General features: G+C 40.2%; 1 protein-coding gene across 1 annotated transcript in view; it reads left to right on the plus strand.

Annotated features, from left to right (window-relative positions):
* Positions 1 to 17,065, plus strand: part of LOC125457541 (ubiquitin-protein ligase E3A-like) — a 42,301-nt gene that overhangs the window by 12,835 nt on the left and 12,401 nt on the right. The window contains exons 4-6 of the mRNA XM_048541886.2: positions 6,382 to 6,526; positions 7,458 to 7,663; positions 12,179 to 12,343. Of these exons, the coding sequence (XP_048397843.1) occupies positions 6,382 to 6,526; positions 7,458 to 7,663; positions 12,179 to 12,343 (516 nt within the window). The remainder of the gene's footprint in view (positions 1 to 6,381; positions 6,527 to 7,457; positions 7,664 to 12,178; positions 12,344 to 17,065) is intronic.

Below are 17,065 nucleotides of genomic sequence, written 5' to 3' on the forward strand. Positions count from 1 at the left end.
ATGGACAATTGCCCAGCTATGTCTTCTGCACAAAGCATTGAACAAGTCCAATTACTGGCCTGTTATTCTACCCTGGCATTGCTTCTGCCTGAGGCTTTTTAAAAATCTGCAATATAAGGGCTTTTCTCTCATTCTAGCAGGAATGTTTTCAGGTTTCTGAATTGAAATCTTCAACAACTTGGCAGTAAGTAATTGATAAGTCACTGAGATAGCAAGAACTGTAGATGCTGGAGTCAGAGATAACAAAGTGTGAAGCTGGAGGAATACCACAGGCCAGATAGCCAGATAGCATCAGAGGAACAGGAAAGCTGATAGAACATAGAAAAATACAGTACAGGCCCTGCAGCCCATGATGTTGTGCTGACCTATTATCCTACTAAGATCGATGTACCCTGCACGCCCTACATTTTACTATCATCCATTTGCCTATCCAAGAATCACTTAAAACTCTCTAAAGTATCTGACTGCACTACCACTGCCGGCAGTGCATTCCACACGCCCACCACTCTTTGTGAAGAACCTACCTCTCACACATCCCCTGTACCTTCCTCCAGTCACCTTAAAATTATGCCCCCTTGTAATATTCATTTCCGCCCTGGGAAAAAGTCTCTGACTATCCACTCTATCTATGCCTCTCTTCATCTTGTAAACCTCTATCAAGTTACCTTTGATCATTTTTCACTCCAGTGAAAAAAGCCCTAGCGCTCTCAACCTTGCCTCATGAGACCTGCCCTCCAGCCCAGGCAGCATCCTGGTAAATCTCCTCTGCACCCTCTCTAAAGCTTCCACATCTCTCCTATAATGAGGTGACCAGAACTGAACACATTATTCCAAGTGTGGTCTAACCAGAGTTTCATAGAGCCGCAGCATAACCTCATGGCTCTTAAACTTAATTCCCCAGGCAATGAAAGCCAACACACCATACGCCTTCTTTACAACCTTATCAACTTGAGTCGCAATTTTGAGGGATCTTTGGACGTGGACCCCAAGATCCCCCTGTTCCTCCACACTGCCAAGAATCCTGCCATTAATCGTGCATTCTGTATTCTGCATTCAAATTCGACCTTCCAAATTGAATCACTTCATACTTTTCTGGGTTGAATTCCATCTGATAGTTCTTTGCTTGGCTGTGCATCCTGGCAATGTTCCATTGCAACCTACAACAGCCCTCCACAACTCCTCCAACCTTCGTATCATCAGCAAACTTAGTAACCCACCCTTCCACTTCCTCACCCAAGTCATTTATAAAGATCACAAAGAGCAGAGGCCCCAGAGCAGATCCCTGCAGAACACCACTGGTCACTGAGCTCCAGGCTAAATACTTTGCATGTACTACCACCCTCTATCTTCTGTTGGACAGCCAGTTTTGTATCTAGATAGCTAAATTTCCTTGAACCCCATGCCTCCTCACTTTCTGAATGAGCTGACCATGTGGAATCTTATCGAATGCCTTGCTAAAATCCATATACACCACATCCACTGCTCTACCTACATCAATGTGTTTTGTCACATCCTCAAATAATTCAATAAGGCTTGTGAGGCAGGACCTGCCCCCCTCAAAGCCATGCTGACTATTTCTAATCAAACTGTGCTTTTCCCAATAATCATAAATACTATCTCTCAGAATCCTCTCCAATAATTTGCCCACCACAGAAGTAAGACTGACCGGTCTGATGTTTCGGGTCAGGACCCTTCTTCAGAAGAGTCCTTTACTTCACTTTGTTATCAGTAAATAATTGATGTAAGTTTAACATTAGTTTTAGAAATGTTGATTCCAAGGGAGTATTATAGAATTGTTTTTCTCCTGCAAAGGATTATAGCATATGGAATCGATGGCTGTTAGTGAGTCAATCAGCAACTCAAATACTTTATAGAATGAAACAGTTCAGAGGAAGTCATTAAGCCCATCACTTGTGCCTTGCTTCAATAAACCCTAAAGAAGGGCTTCTAAAATAGGTTTGAGAGGTGAAATTTTCTTGATCCAAGCACTTAGGAAACAATGACTGTGGATCTCCAAGCACCTTATTTGTGTTCCACCTCTAACTGGCTATTTTCATAGAACATAGAACATTACAGCACAGTACAGGCCCTTCGGCCCTCGATGTTGTGCCGACCTGTCATACCGATCTCAAGCCCATCTAACCTACACTATTCCATGTACGTCCATATGCTTATCCAATGACAACTTAAATGTACCTAAAGTTGGCAAATCTACTACCGTTGCAGGCAAAGCATTCCATTCCCTTACTACTCTCCGAGTGAAGAAACTACCTCTGACATCTGTCCTATATCTTTCACCCCTCAATTTAAAGCGGTACCCCCTCGTGCTCGCCGTCACCATCCTAGTAATAAGGTTTGTGGTCCCTATCCACCCTATCTAACCCTCTGATTATTTTACATGTTTCAATTAAGTCACCTCTCAACCTTCTTCTCTCTAATGAAAACAGCCTCAAGTCCCTCAGCCTTTCCTCGTAAGACCTTCCCTCCATACCAGGCAACATCCTAGTAAATCTCTTCTGCACCCTTTCTAAAGCTTCCACATCCTTCTTATAATACTGTGACCGGAACTGTACACAATACTCCAAGTGCGGCTGCACCAGAGTTTTGTACAGCTTCACTGTAACCTCTTGGTTCCGGAACTCGATCCCTCTATTAATAAAAGCTAAAACACTGTATGCCTTCTTAACAGCCCTGTCAACCTGGGTGTCAACTTTCAAGGATCTGCGTATGTGGACACCGGGATATCTCTGCTCATCTACACTGCTAAGAATCTTACCATTAGCCCAGTACTTTGCCTTCCGGTCACTCCTACCAAAGAGCATCACCTGACACTTGTCTGCATTAAACTCCATTTGCTACCTCTCAGCCCAGCTCTGCAGCTTATCTATGTCTCTCTGCAACCTACAGCATCCTTCGTCACTATCCACAACTCCACCGACCTTAGTGTCGTCTGCAAATTTACTAACCCGTCCTTCTACGCCCCCATCCAGGTCATTTATAAAAATGACAAACAGCAGTGGACGCAACACCGACCCTTGCGGTACACCACTAGTAACTGGTCTCCAGGATGAACATTTCCCATCAACTACCACTCTCTGTCTTCTTTTGGCAAGACAATTTCCGATCCAAACTGCTATATCTCCCACAATTCCATTCCTCCGCCTTTTGTACAATAGCCTATTGTGGGGAACCTTATCGAACCCCTTGCTGAAATCCATATACACCACATCAACCGGTTTACTCTCATCTCCCTGTTTGGTCACCTTCTCAAAGAACTCAATAATGTTTGTGAGGCACGACCTTCCCTTCACAAAACCGTGCTGACTATCCCTAATCAATTTATTCTTTTCTAGATGATTATAAATCCTATCCCTTATAACCTTTTCCAACACTTTACCAAAAACTGAGGTAAGGCTCACTGGTCTACAATTACCAGGGTTGTCTCTACTCCCCTTCTTGAACAGGGGAACCACATTTGCTATCCTCCAGTCATCTGGCACTATTCGTGTAGACAATGACGAGTTAAAGATCAATGCCAAAGGCTCGGCAATCGCCTCCCTGGCTTCCCAGAGGATCCGAGGATAAATCCCATCCGGCCCAGAGGACTTATCCATCTTCACCTTCTGAAGGATTTCTAATACCTCTTCCTTCTGAACCTCAATCCCACCTAGTCTAGTTGCCTGTATCTCAGTATTCTCCTCGACAACATTGTCACTTTCTAGAGTGAATACTGTTGAAAAATATTAATTTAGTGCTTCTCCTATCTCATCTGACTCCACACACAACTTACCACTACTATCCTTGATTGGGCCTAATCTTACTTTCGTCATTCTTTTATTCCTTTATTTCCTATCCTTTTATTTCCTATCACCCACCCTCCTGCTCAGAAAACAGCTTTGGGATGCACTGCTTTAAAGTGTTTCAACAATAGGAAGTAGCTAGTACCCGTATAAGCTAACATTAATGCACACACACTTCACGGACTGGATTACCTCTGTGGTTAAATTTGTATTTTGTTTCTATTGCTCAAATTTGGTCTTCTAGCTTTTTAATATGTTTGTTCCAGTGTAGTGTTCCTGGCATCTGCCTAATGTGGGCTTAAATGTACATTGATTAGGTTTGAGGAGGAATTGAAAGGTGAGAGGAAATCTGAATGTATCTTTGATGTTCAGCAGACTTTAAGATGCATTTCAGTTATGGGAGGTTATGAACAAGTACACTCTCTGGTAAACTTAGTAATTTCATACTAGAGTTGGATACTACTTTGGTGCTGTTGGTTACTGTACCAGTTTACAAGCCAAGCTAAATGGGGCCTGTGGCATTAAGCCAACCACTAAGAAGTGGCTTCGTCCCACACTTCCAAAGTAACAGCAGGCCTGTGTGCTACTAGAATTTTTTTAAGTTTTAGCTGATGGAAGTCTAGTTGTACTCCTGCACTGCTGTGCATTTGAACATGGTGTTTCTTTGGTTTTGATTCTTGCCAAGCTTCAACTATGTTCTCTGGATTTCACTAAGTGTGACATATAATTGAGAAAACTATCCGTATCTGATACGTTTAAAAAATGTGATCCTACATATCTTGTTACCATTTTGGCTTAGCATCTGTTGAGTATGGTAAATTGAATTATACTCTGAATAACAAAACAAAATGGTTTCAGTTAAACTTTAATTTAATTTTAGACAGCTGCTCATTTAGGCTGGATTTCCAAAATAAACATTTACAAAAATTCCTAGATGTGGAAAATGACTATTTTGCCCCTCAATCAGTGGAGGCAATGGCCTAGTGGTATTATTGCTTGACTGTTAATCCAGAAACCCAGATAGCATGCCGGGGCCCTGGGTTCGAATCCCAACATAGCAGATGGTGGAATTTGAATTCAATAAACATCTGGAATTCGGAGTCTAAAGATAACTGTGAATCCATTGCCAATTGTTGGAAAAACCCATCTGGTTCACTAATGCCTTTAAGGTAGGAAACGATCATCCTTACCTGGTCTGGCCTGTGTGATTCCAGAGCCACAGCAATGTGGTTGACTCTTAACTGCACTCAGGCAATTAGGGATGGGCAATAAATGCTGCCTAGCCAGCAATGCCCTCATCCTGTGAATACATTTTCAAAAAAACCTCAAATAATTTGGCGTTTGTGCAGTAAAGTTTCTGTCTGTTGCTACATTTGAAAGCTGGTGTAAATCATACACAAGATGCGTAATATTTTTGAAAATGGAATTGAACCTTGATAGCATTGCTCAAATAGTACTAAGTTAATGTTAAGCCTAAAAGCTGTCAATCACTTTAACATTTCAGTTTGCTGTTGTCAGTTTTGGTGGAATTGAGGAGTACTGGTTTTCTTCCTCTCACCAACTGCCTTTGATCTTCTCTGTGATTTCTGTAGGGATCCTATGAACTTCTATGAACTGCAGATCCTGAAGCCTTCCACTGAGGTTGGCCTTCCTGACTTATTGGAGAATTATGTGGCAATAGTTTTCTGCTGTATGTTCACGAAACTGTGTTTTCTCTGAAAATAATGACTAGGGAATAATTGCAGGCTGGAGAGTGCCCAAGTAAACTCCATAGTCTATGTTAATAAATGAAATGGGCTTTGACTGAGAGGGTCATTGTATTTGAGAACTTTGACATCTTTAGCTATGCGTGATGTAATCCTGTACATTTAATTAAATCATCTTTAAATAGGATTTCAATGTATGCAAGCAGCTTTCATTTAGAAGATTTTAAGATTATTTCTGTGCAGTTTCTGCTGGGATGCTTCAGTTGCACACGGCAGGTATAGAAGTTCAAAAAATTACCTTTTGCATTCTTTAATATTTACAGTGTTCCATTTTGCCCTCACTTCTGAGCCAGCAGTTAGTTTAAAGAATTGCCGAACTTCAATTTTATATTTGGCGTATCACGGCTTCTATCTCTGCTCTGGTTATGATTTGCTGACTGCCGTGGCATGGCAGTCAACTGCTTGCTAATTCACAGAAACCAAAGCAAAAGATAAATGTTAAATAGTAAAGCACATTAATTGTACAGAATATTACTGATTTAAACAAATACCCATGGTCTTCACACTAATCTTTGGATTATTGAATCTATTATTTGTGGTGAATTCAATGACATTTGCTCTTGTCTATAATAACCTTCTAAGCTGAATCTTAAACCCAAATTGTAGCGTAATGATTTTGCTTATTGCAATCTGATAGTGTAATTCTACTCACTGTATAGGGACAAACTTCCAATTTTCTCGGATAGAAAAAATGTTAACACAGCTGGAATTTGGTTCCTCAGATTTCTTCAAGTAACAATGAGTTGATGGGTTACTTTACTACTTCCTTTGACTATTTTTCTTGTTTAAAATACTTCGCTTCTGTTGTTTTTCAGCTGGAAATGATTGCAACAGAAAATCCTTCAGATCTGAAAAAGCAACTTTATGTGGAGTTTGAGGGGGAACAAGGAGTGGATGAAGGTGGAGTTTCCAAGGAGTTCTTTCAGCTGGTGGTTGAGGAAATTTTTAACCCAGATATAGGTATTTATTCAACCTCAGTACGTCATTGCGTAGCCAGAATGAATGCAGATTCTTTTTCTGTATCTCATTCAGGTGAAATATTTTAAATAAAGTTAACAAAGATGAAAACCTACTGTCTTAATAGTTGTTTTGTTCTTTGATTGCTTGAACATGAGAAAATATCATTTGAAATTGAATTGACTGTCTTGCAGAAAGAGTTGGAAATGTTGTTTAAAAGTTTAGTTACACATTCCCATGTCATGGATCGTAAATAGGGAAGAGGTTTATCTATCAGAAATGGACGTTTAGTTTATTACAATATTTCAAAACAAAAAAATGCATGTTGACAGTGAGGATACTGCTGCCAGAAAATAGAATTACTCTCTTTTGTACAGTGTCATCAAGTATAACATAGGCAAAGAAATGAGGTACTGTGCCTAACCCCAAAAAATGGCTGAATGTTAATTTTCCAGTCTTAGCTACTTGTATCGGTGTGGGCCCTTCACTTTCTTTTCTCAAAGTTGTTCTGATGGCCTCGCTGAGTGCGATACAGATTACTGCCAATTTTAGGCAGTTTTATGATAAATGTTGGATTAACACTTTTTTAAACCATTTTCACTAAGTGTCTGACAGATCAGTTATTTGTTTTTCGGCTGGATTCGAATAGTGATATACTCAGTGCTCTAGAAAGCCCTGTTCAAATGTTCACCATTGAGTAATTATTATCCACCGTTCTGGTGGTATTTTTAAATTTAAAAGGGGTGAGTCTGGTAGTCAAGGAAGAGTTTGAATTGTGGTTGATTAAAAAAACCAAAATTGCTGGGTAGATTTTAGTTGTAAATGGATAATTATCTATTCCAATAATGCAGACAATAAGTATCATCAGACTGTCAAGGAAGGTGGATGAGTTAAAGTTTCCATCGGTTGCTCACAAGAATTTTTTTTCTTGTAGGGATGTTTGCTTACGATAACCAAACAAAACTATTTTGGTTCAATCCTACCTCTTTTGAGAATGATGGACAATTCACACTAATTGGGATAGTGCTTGGTCTGGCCATCTACAATCACTGCATCCTTGATGTCCATTTTCCAATGGTGGTTTACAGGAAGTTGATGGGCAAGAAAGGAACTTTAGAAGATCTGGCTGAATCACATCCAGTAAGTTAATACTGATCTGAGGAAGGGTCACTGGACCCGAAGTGTTTACTTTTTTTTTGTTTTTTTCCTTCACAGATGCTGCCAGACCTGAGCTTTTTCAGCAAATTTTATTATTGTTTCCGATTTACAGCATCTGCAGTTCTTTCGGTTTTTATTAAGTTAATAGAAATTACTGACGAGGTAATTTTCATCCAATGCATTTAAGTAAAATCCAGCTTTTACAGCACTTTTTTAAACAAAAAACAACCACAGATCATCAGTGAATCAAGTGGTGCTGTGGCAATTAATTGATTTTAGTAAACTATGCCAATATAATAGATTTGGTCGATTATGTATACTAAACTAGAAGCATGTAAAAAAGACATTTGCATTGAATCTTCTGTGACTTCTGGGTGTTCCATTTCGTAGATAGTGTACATTTAAAAATGTAAGTGCTGTTGCAAAGAAAATCCATTGTCTAATTTGTGCACAACAAACTCCCCAAACAGCATTGTGATAATAACCAGATAACCTGTTTTAGTGAAGTTGTTTGAGGGATATACATTAGCGATACAGCGATAACCCCACTGCATTTCAAAATAACACAATGGATCATCTATGTTTCGTTAAAAGGCGGTCAGGACTTCTGTTTAATATCTGGTCTAAAATATTGCATTTACAACATGGTAGCATTTAATTATGACTGGACTTCCAAAGTTTTTATTGTACTGAGGTCCTGCAGTTGAACTTGAACTCTGTACCTTATGGCTAAGGCAAATATGCTACAACATAGCCATACATACTACACAAATTGTTTAAATGCTTTGGTTTCTTGGTGTTATTTAAAGAACATGGTGCCATTTAACAAACTACTATGAGCTCCATGGAGAATCCTAAAAGAAGTGATCATTACAGAACCAAGAAATAAGGGGAGTGAATCTTCACAAAAGAGGTGGGAGAGTCTTATTCTCATCGTGATAAATTCTCATACATCTACCTAAATTCTATGTTGAAGCAAGGGATTTTTGAAGTAATTTATTTCAACCAGACTGGGCAGAATCATCACATGCTGAGCTGTTGGACTTTGTCCTCTACCAGCATGACAAAGCTGTTGTCACTCTTCCGTTCATACTTTTTAGAAAAAAAGTAAAGGTCATTCACTCAAAACGTACTTTTCACTTTCTAACATTGTTAAATGTGTATTTATTGTACGTTCAGTCAGTTGCACAGCTGTGTGTTATGCTGAATGAACCAAAGGCTATCCAGATCACATTTTTCAGACGAGCTATCACCTTAATGATCAGGTCAAATAAACAGATGAGATATAGATGCATTCATTTGCATGTGTGATTTACAAATAAGTTAAAAGAAAAGCTAACAGTGTACTTCCAAGTATTCCTCATTTCATAGGAGTGTGCTTGTCAACAATATCATTTTTTAAAATTTTGAATGAACTGTGGGAATGCTAATGACATCTTCCTCGGCATCTATCAAAATCATCTTTCTTTCTCCCTGCCTGAGGCTTCAAAAATGATTTACGTCCATCCCTAAGGTCTTGTGTAACAATGAGTTAAGCTTCCAATCTACAGTTCATTACTGATAGTGCTGATTTCTATCTTAGAACCATTACTGTCAGCCACCTTGCCTCACTGTATTACACCTAAAACTGTTGATTGTTCTGTTGTTGCCTCTACGCACAATCTCTTTTTTTCTGGCCTCCCACACCACATTTTTTTCAAACTCAACCCATTGAAAATTTGGCTCCTTACATTTTGTCAGATACCACCTCCTGCTTATCATCGCTAATCTCCTGACTCCCTGATTCCAAACACATTGAATTCGGTTTCCTTGCCCTCATTTAGAATTCTTTCAAGAACCTAACTCCTCTGCACATGCTTGGTGCTCCAAATTCAGCATTATTTCAACTGTTGGGAACTATGACTTTGAACTCTGAGTGCTGCTCTGGAGTTGTTTGACTGTGGAAACTGCAGGTTGTATCACACAGCGTCAGGTACGTCCCTTCTACATTTCAAATCAGTGTTCTAATCTGGGTTTACTTTTGTTTTAAACAAAATGGCTAATGTTATTTTACTTTGCAAATTGCATCAGAAAATTTCTGAAAGATATGAGCTGCACATTGCCATGCTAGGTCTTGTTTCATTTTTTTGGTGTGCAATTCTGACAGAATAAAGTCTTCTACCTGCTGTGTGCTGATTCTCTCTTTTCTCTTCCCTTGATTTACTACTTTTACATTATTGATTTGGTTGTCCCACTTTCTAAGGAGTCACTTTTTTTTTGCTAGATGAGGGGAATCATCAGGAATGGATTCTTTCGTCTTGAATTGAAAAAATTGAACCCCACCTGATGTGTACAATTCTGGCCACGCGTGAAACCGAGGATAGAGGCATTGGATGGGGAAAAATATGCACTAAAACAACATCAGCAATCCAATAGTAGACCTATCAGCAACAAAAACAGAAGTTGCTGGAAAGCTCAGCAGGTCTGGCAGAATCTGAAGAGAAATCAGAATTAAAGTTTCACGGTAGATCTATCAGTTTGAGAGGATAAATATGCTGGGTCCATTTCCCTTTGAAAAGAGTGGTCTAAATGAGATCTTTAAAATTATGAAACATTTGATAAAGTAGACACAAAGAATGTTCCTTCTTATGGGGCAAGAGCATAGCCAGCGATCAATACAGATTAACCAAAAAAAAGCAAAAGTGGAGTTCAGGAAGTTCTTTACCAAGTGATTGACAGTATGAATCTTGTATTATAGTGACTGGTTGAGATGAATCGTACGGATCCATCTCAGGGAAGATTTCAAAAGTATGAGTTGGAAATATAGAGAGATACGCTGATAGATGAAGAACCGTGTCAAAAATCTCAAAAAGAAAACAGATGCCACCTTTGATGGTTGGGCTGGTTGACCTGTTCCTGTGCAATATATTCTATACATTGTAACTTATATAATGAAACAAAGAACTGTGGATGTTGAAAATTTGCAACAAAAACGCAAATTGCTGGAGAAACTCAGAAGGTCTGGTAGTATCTCTGAAGAGAGCATGGTTAATGTTTTAAGTCCATTGATCCTCCTTCATGAACCCTATGTAATGAGTGTTCTGGAATTTACAAAGTGAAAGGGTCTTTATTGGTGGGCCTATATATAACTAAATATTTAAAATGGGGTTATAAATCACACATACAATTCTCATTTGCAATTAGAAAAATGAATGTACTTCATTCAATAGGGAAATGAAGTAAATTTCAGATGTGGCATTGCAATGAAGGAATTTATCATCACTAATTACTTTTTGTCACCCTGAGTGGAGTTCAACAGCACTTTATGTTGCATTTAAGGATCAATATTTGGAATGCAATACATATTGATCATAACAGATGGATCTGCTCTATCATGTTACAATCTAGTTATGGACCAGTAACACTTTGTTTAAAGTAGACGGTGTTCATGATCCCAGGTAGTTACTAATGAAATGAAGCCCTGATGAGACTTATTTTTTGAAACAGAAAAATGTAAAATTTCCAATGCAAAATTATTGAATTAAAACAGTGTGCAATGTATATTTCATCATGTTAATTCTTAATGTTGGAGCATGAGATTCTAATGTGTCAGCAGATGATCTGCAGTCAGACACCCTGCAGAGTATAGCCTGTATGGCAGATGTGGTCATGACAGATCCCATAATTCCTCAGCAATTCACCCAGATGTTAGTGACATGTGGTGTCACCAAATCTCATTAAAAAAATTTTTCCAGCTTCAAATCTTCACTTTCAAAGACCTAAACTCTGAATTTCCTCTAACACAGTCTGTCTCGATGATTACACTAATTTAATCCTTTTCCTATGGTAGGGTTCCAAAGGATTCCTAAGGCTGCACTTCAGCACCTACCTACACCCACAATTTCAGGTTTTAGTGTACAGCTAACATCATGCTGACTCTGTTCCAGGTTGCTGTGAATGCCAGCCTGCTGAGCTGTATTGACCAAATAGTGCTCGTGGGCTTACTTGAGCCTTCAACTCTCAGCTACCAAATAGCTCTTAAAATGTTATCAGCTCCCAATTCTTCACAGTTAACAGCAGTATAATTGTGTAGATGCACCTGATTGGGATGAGCCCCTTTCTGCAACATAGATTCAGTGATCTTCTGCTGCTTCTCGGTTCTTCAGGACTTCTGTTGTGCCTGAAGACTGTTAACGACAGCACCTCTATTGGTTAGAGCATCTGTTCTCTTTCTTTTTCTCTTCCTTTCTGCTTCAACTGACTTTACTAAACTGAATGGATCCCAAGAACTCTGTTTCATTCCAGTCTCCAGTACGCAGGTACACAATTTCTTTAAATGGCTGCACCCTTCATCTGTAACAAATAACAGCACAAAGCACGCTCAGCCTGACATGCTGCTGCTTTGCTCACATCCCAGAACTCGTGGACATTCCAGCAGTGGAGTTCTTGCAGTAGTTCAAAATAAGGTATGTTCATGTTTCTTCATGAAATTGACTATTTGAAACCAATTCTTTGCAGATACTATATCGAAGTTTGAAAGACATTCTGGAATATGAAGGGAATTTAGAAGAAGATATGATGATCACCTTTCAAATATCATACAGTGACCTTTTTGGGGTGCCAGTTATCCACAATCTGAAAGAAAACAGCGCCGAAATTCCAGTCACAAACCAAAATAAAAAGGTTAGTGTGAGCTTTGGTTATACTTGAGAGGGAGAGAGAGATTTAAAGAAAGTAATCTCCAGCATTAATTAAACTCTGAAGGAATGTGACACCATATCAGTAAAGTTCAATTTTCAAGACCAGAAGTTCTCTTCTGAATAATCCTGACTTTCTGATATATATTGTGGGTAAATGTCATGTAAGTTCTGTAACTTATTTGTTGCTATGGAGCAGCATGTGAGAAGAGAAATATCAAAAATCCGTTGTTGTTCTCTTCAAATGAATATTGCAATTGATGTATCTTTAACAGCGTAGATGTGAAGTTCTTTGGGAAACCATGGTTTGGACCAGACATTTTTCAGATACCTACAAACAGTGACTAAATAAATTGTGCTGGAATTATTATCACACTAAGCTTGTGGGTTAATTTGCACTTAATTAGTAGGTTAAAGGATTGAGTGTAAAGGAAAGCGAGTTACGGTGGAAAACCGATTTGTTTCAAAGGGAATTAACAAACTTTGTTTCAACCGGTGCCTTATGAACCAGCACACTCGACAAACTGACTAAAACTATATACCTCAAATACTGGAAGTTTACTGCATTCAAACGATCTACATGATGTCCAAGCAGTCAGTCAAGGGTGTAGGTGAGAAGGCTGTCTGCTGTTAAGTTTTATTTAAGCCAAAGTTGCATTATTTTTTAAGTGATTTATGCTGTAACTAGCCCTTGCATTAAGTGTCCATTCCTTGGTGTGTGTTTTTACATTGATGATGTGGACCTCTTGAAAATTTGATGAACTGGTACACTCCTGGTTCCTTAGGTGTCAGTTAATGAAAAGTTTACTGTATTAAGTGTTGGGGTAAAAACATATCTGCAAGTATATTTGGGACTAATGTGGGGATAAAAAGCACAATGATAGCTGTTAAATCACCTCTGGCATGTAAGGAATATATCACCCTAAATTTTCAACAGGGCGGCTGTCATTTTGGCATGCCAAAGTCTAAAAGTCCTCAATCTTACCTCAATGTGGACTTCACCAGTTTCAAAATCTCCCCTTCCCCTACTGCATCCCTAAACCAGCCCAGTTCGTCCCCTCCCCCCACTGCACCACACAACCAGCCCAGCTCTCCCCCCCCCCCCCCCCCCCACTGCATCCCAAAACCAGTCCAACCTGTCTCTGCCTTCCTAACCGGTTCTTCCTCCCACCCCAAGCCGCACCCCCAGCTACCTACTAACCTCATCCCACCTCCTTGACCTGTCCGTCTTCCCTGGACTGACCTATCCCCTCCCTACCTCCCCACCTATACTCTCCTCTCCACCTATCTTCTTTACTCTCCATCTTCGGTCCGCCTCCCCCTCTCTCCCTATTTATTCCAGTTCCCTCTCCCCATCCCCCTCTCTGATGAAGGGTCTAGGCCCGAAACGTCAGCTTTTGTGCTCCTGAGATGCTGCTTGGCCTGCTGTGTTCATCCAGCCTCACATTTTATAATCTTACCTCATGGCAGGCTGATACAGAAGGTAAAGTTGCACTGGGTCAGAACTGATCTTGCAAGAAGGATAAAAACTGTCTCGGTCGTAGAAGACAAGGTAGCAGTGGAAGGGTGCGTTTCTGAATGGAGGGCTGTGACTGGTGGCGTTCCTCAGGGATCAGTCTTGGGACCTTTGCTGTTTGTAATATAAATGATTTGGAGGAGAATGTAACTGGTCTGATTGGTAAGTTTGCCGATGACATGAAGGTTTGTTGAATTGCGGATTGCGATGAGGATTGTCAAAGATTACAGTTGGATATAGGTCGGTTGGTGACTTGGGCAGAGAAATGGCAAATGGAGTTTAATCTGAAAAATTGTGAAGTAATGAGTTTGGAAGGTCTAATCCAAATGGAAAGTATACAGTAAATGACAGAACCCTTAAGAGTATTGATAGGCAGAGGGATCTGGGTGTACAGGTACACAGATCACTGAAAGTAGCAATGCAGATGGAAGAGGTATTCAACAAGGCATATGGCATGCTTGCCTTCATTAGCTGGTGCATTGAGTTTAAAAATTGACAGGTAATGTTGCAGTTTATAGAACCTTAGTTAGGCCGCATTTGGAATATTATGTTCAATTCTGGTTGCCACCAGAGATGGTAGGAACTGCAGATGCTGGAGAATCTGAGGTAACAAGGTGTAGGGCTGGATGAATACAGTAAGCCAAGCAGCATTAAAGGAGCAGGAAGGCTGACGTTTTGGGCCTACACCCTTCTTCAGAACAATGTAGTAGCTTTGGAGAGGGTACAGAAAAGATTTACCAGGATGTTTCCTGGTATGGAGGGCATTAATTGAGCACTTCCCGTATGTTTGCAAGCTCTTTGAAAGGCCACACTCCTTTTTTGTAGTGAAGCCTTGTCTGTGCATCAATAGGATGACAGCACTAGAGAAATTTCATCAGTAATATCATTGCTGCATCCTCTTAATTCAGTAGGAAGACTGGTGAACAAATGTTAATACTTTCTTGAAGCCAGGTCCACAAATAATCTAACTCTCTACTTTTCAGGCCTGTACCCATAAGATATACGAGCATAATTAGGGTATTTGGCCCATCCAGTCTGCTTCACCATTTGATCATAGCTGATAGATTCCTCAACTCCATTCTGTTGCTGTCTCCCCATAATTCTTGATCCCCTCTGCAATCAAGAACCTACCTATCTCTGGAATTTCTCATTGGAATTTAGAATGAGAAGTGACCTTATTGAAACCTCTAAGTTTCTTAGAGGACTTGACAGGGTACTCGTGTAAAGGTTGTTTCCCTGTGGGAGCATCTAAGACCAGATGGCATCACCCCAGATTAAGGGGGTCACACATTCATGTTAGAGATGAGAAATGTCTTCTCGCTGACATTAGTGAATCTGTAGAATTCTTCACCACAGAGTGCTGTCAAGGCTTGGTCATTAAGTACATTCAAGACTGAGGTCGACCAGTTTTTAATCAGTGAGGGGGTCAAGGGTTATAGGGAAAATACAGGGAAGTGGAGCTGAGGATTATCAGATCAGCCTTAATCTCATTGAATGGTGGAACAAACTAGATGGGCTGAATAGCTTGCTTCTACTTGTATATCTTGTGGTGTCATGCTCAACACATGGGAAGAGAGAACATAGGTAATAAGCTGATTTTCTGGAAGATTCCTGGATGGTGGCTGCACACAGGGGATGTTCAGGCAAAACCCCTGTAAATCAACTTCTGTGGATTCAACACTGTCTGGATGGCCAAAAAGTGTCTACCCACCAGGCTGTGTTTGCTGAACTCTCAAATAACCCAAGGGAGGACAAGGAAAATGCTAAAGACACTCTGAAGCTCATCTTGAAGCACAGAAGCATTAAATGACTGGGAAGAGCTATTTAGCAACCATTTAAAATGCCAACAACTTGTCTAACAAATTGCAGGGCCATAGTGATGAGGTAGAAGTGGAAAGAAAAGGAAGTAAATCTTGCAATCCAGACTCACTACCTCGGGCGACATCCTGTCCCAGATGGCAAAGATCTGTGGATCAAGAATCAACTAGTCAGTGACATGAAGATTCCTGGCAGAAACTTGCAAATCTGACTAGATATCATTCTGTAATTGTCAGTCAGCCACGTCAGTGATGATATCCATGCTAGTTCTTCGCAAGAGTAATTCACGTAGTACCACTTGACTGTCTTTGACCAGTACTCCTGAAAAGTTTTTCTTTCCGTATAGCTACATTACTTGTAATTCTGTTTTTGGATTGTGGAGGCGATTTTACCTAAGTGTAATCCCTGTTAATTTCTTTGTATGGCCACACAAGCATGGCCAACTTCGAGGCATTGACCAGTTCGAGAGGGACAAACAAAGTGAGGACTCTGTGAAAGATAGCATCGTCAAAAGGAGTGGTTAAGGTGAACTCCCATAGCAGGCAGTCAGCATCATTGAGAGTCGCAGGTGATGTGAAGACCCTCAAAGAAAAGCAGGCCAACCTGACTTGGATCTACATGAGAATAAGTTGTTTTTCCAGTATATATTTCAGCAGGAATAAGGCAAATTGAAAGGAGGGGAATATCTTCTAAGGCATGTATGAGGAGCTCACGCCCACAATTTGAAAACCTTGAACGATGTGGGGAACCTTTGATACTTCTGGCAGTCTGGATGACCATTTATGCACGAGGTGCTTCCAGCTGGAGCAACTCAAGCTCCAGGATTTGGGGCTTAAACAGCAGCTGAATTCATGATGGTGAATGGTTCATGCAGAACACATTTCAAGATATGGTCACCCCATGGCTCAAGGAAATGTAAGCAAAGTGGGAATACGTGACTGCCTGGCAGAAGAGGGGTCTGGGAATGTAGTGAAGGACACTGTCAAATGCATCTCACTCAAACTTTTTTCAGAGTTTGAAATTTCTGGAGGCCAAAGGCAAAGCACTGAGAGTGGTTCAGTTGTTCTGGGGGAAGAAATGTAGAAGGGCAATAGTGATAGGGGATTAATTAGTCAGGGGAGTAGACCAATGCTTTTGCAACAAAAGATGTGACTCTGGTATAGCTTATTGCCTTCCAGGTTCCAGGGCCAAGGATGCTATGGAACATCTGCAGAGCATTCTGAAGGGAGAGGGTGGATAGCCAGAGGTTGTAGTCCATGTTGGAAACAATGATGTGGGGTGAAAATGAAATTAGGTCTTGCAAATAGTCTTTTAGGGAGGTCAGCAGGAAATTGAAAAGCATGGCTTCAAACATTGTAATCTCAGGATTACTCC

Source organism: Stegostoma tigrinum, chromosome 1, assembly GCF_030684315.1.
Source record: "Stegostoma tigrinum isolate sSteTig4 chromosome 1, sSteTig4.hap1, whole genome shotgun sequence".
In the NCBI taxonomy this organism is placed as follows: Eukaryota; Metazoa; Chordata; class Chondrichthyes; order Orectolobiformes; family Stegostomatidae; genus Stegostoma; species Stegostoma tigrinum.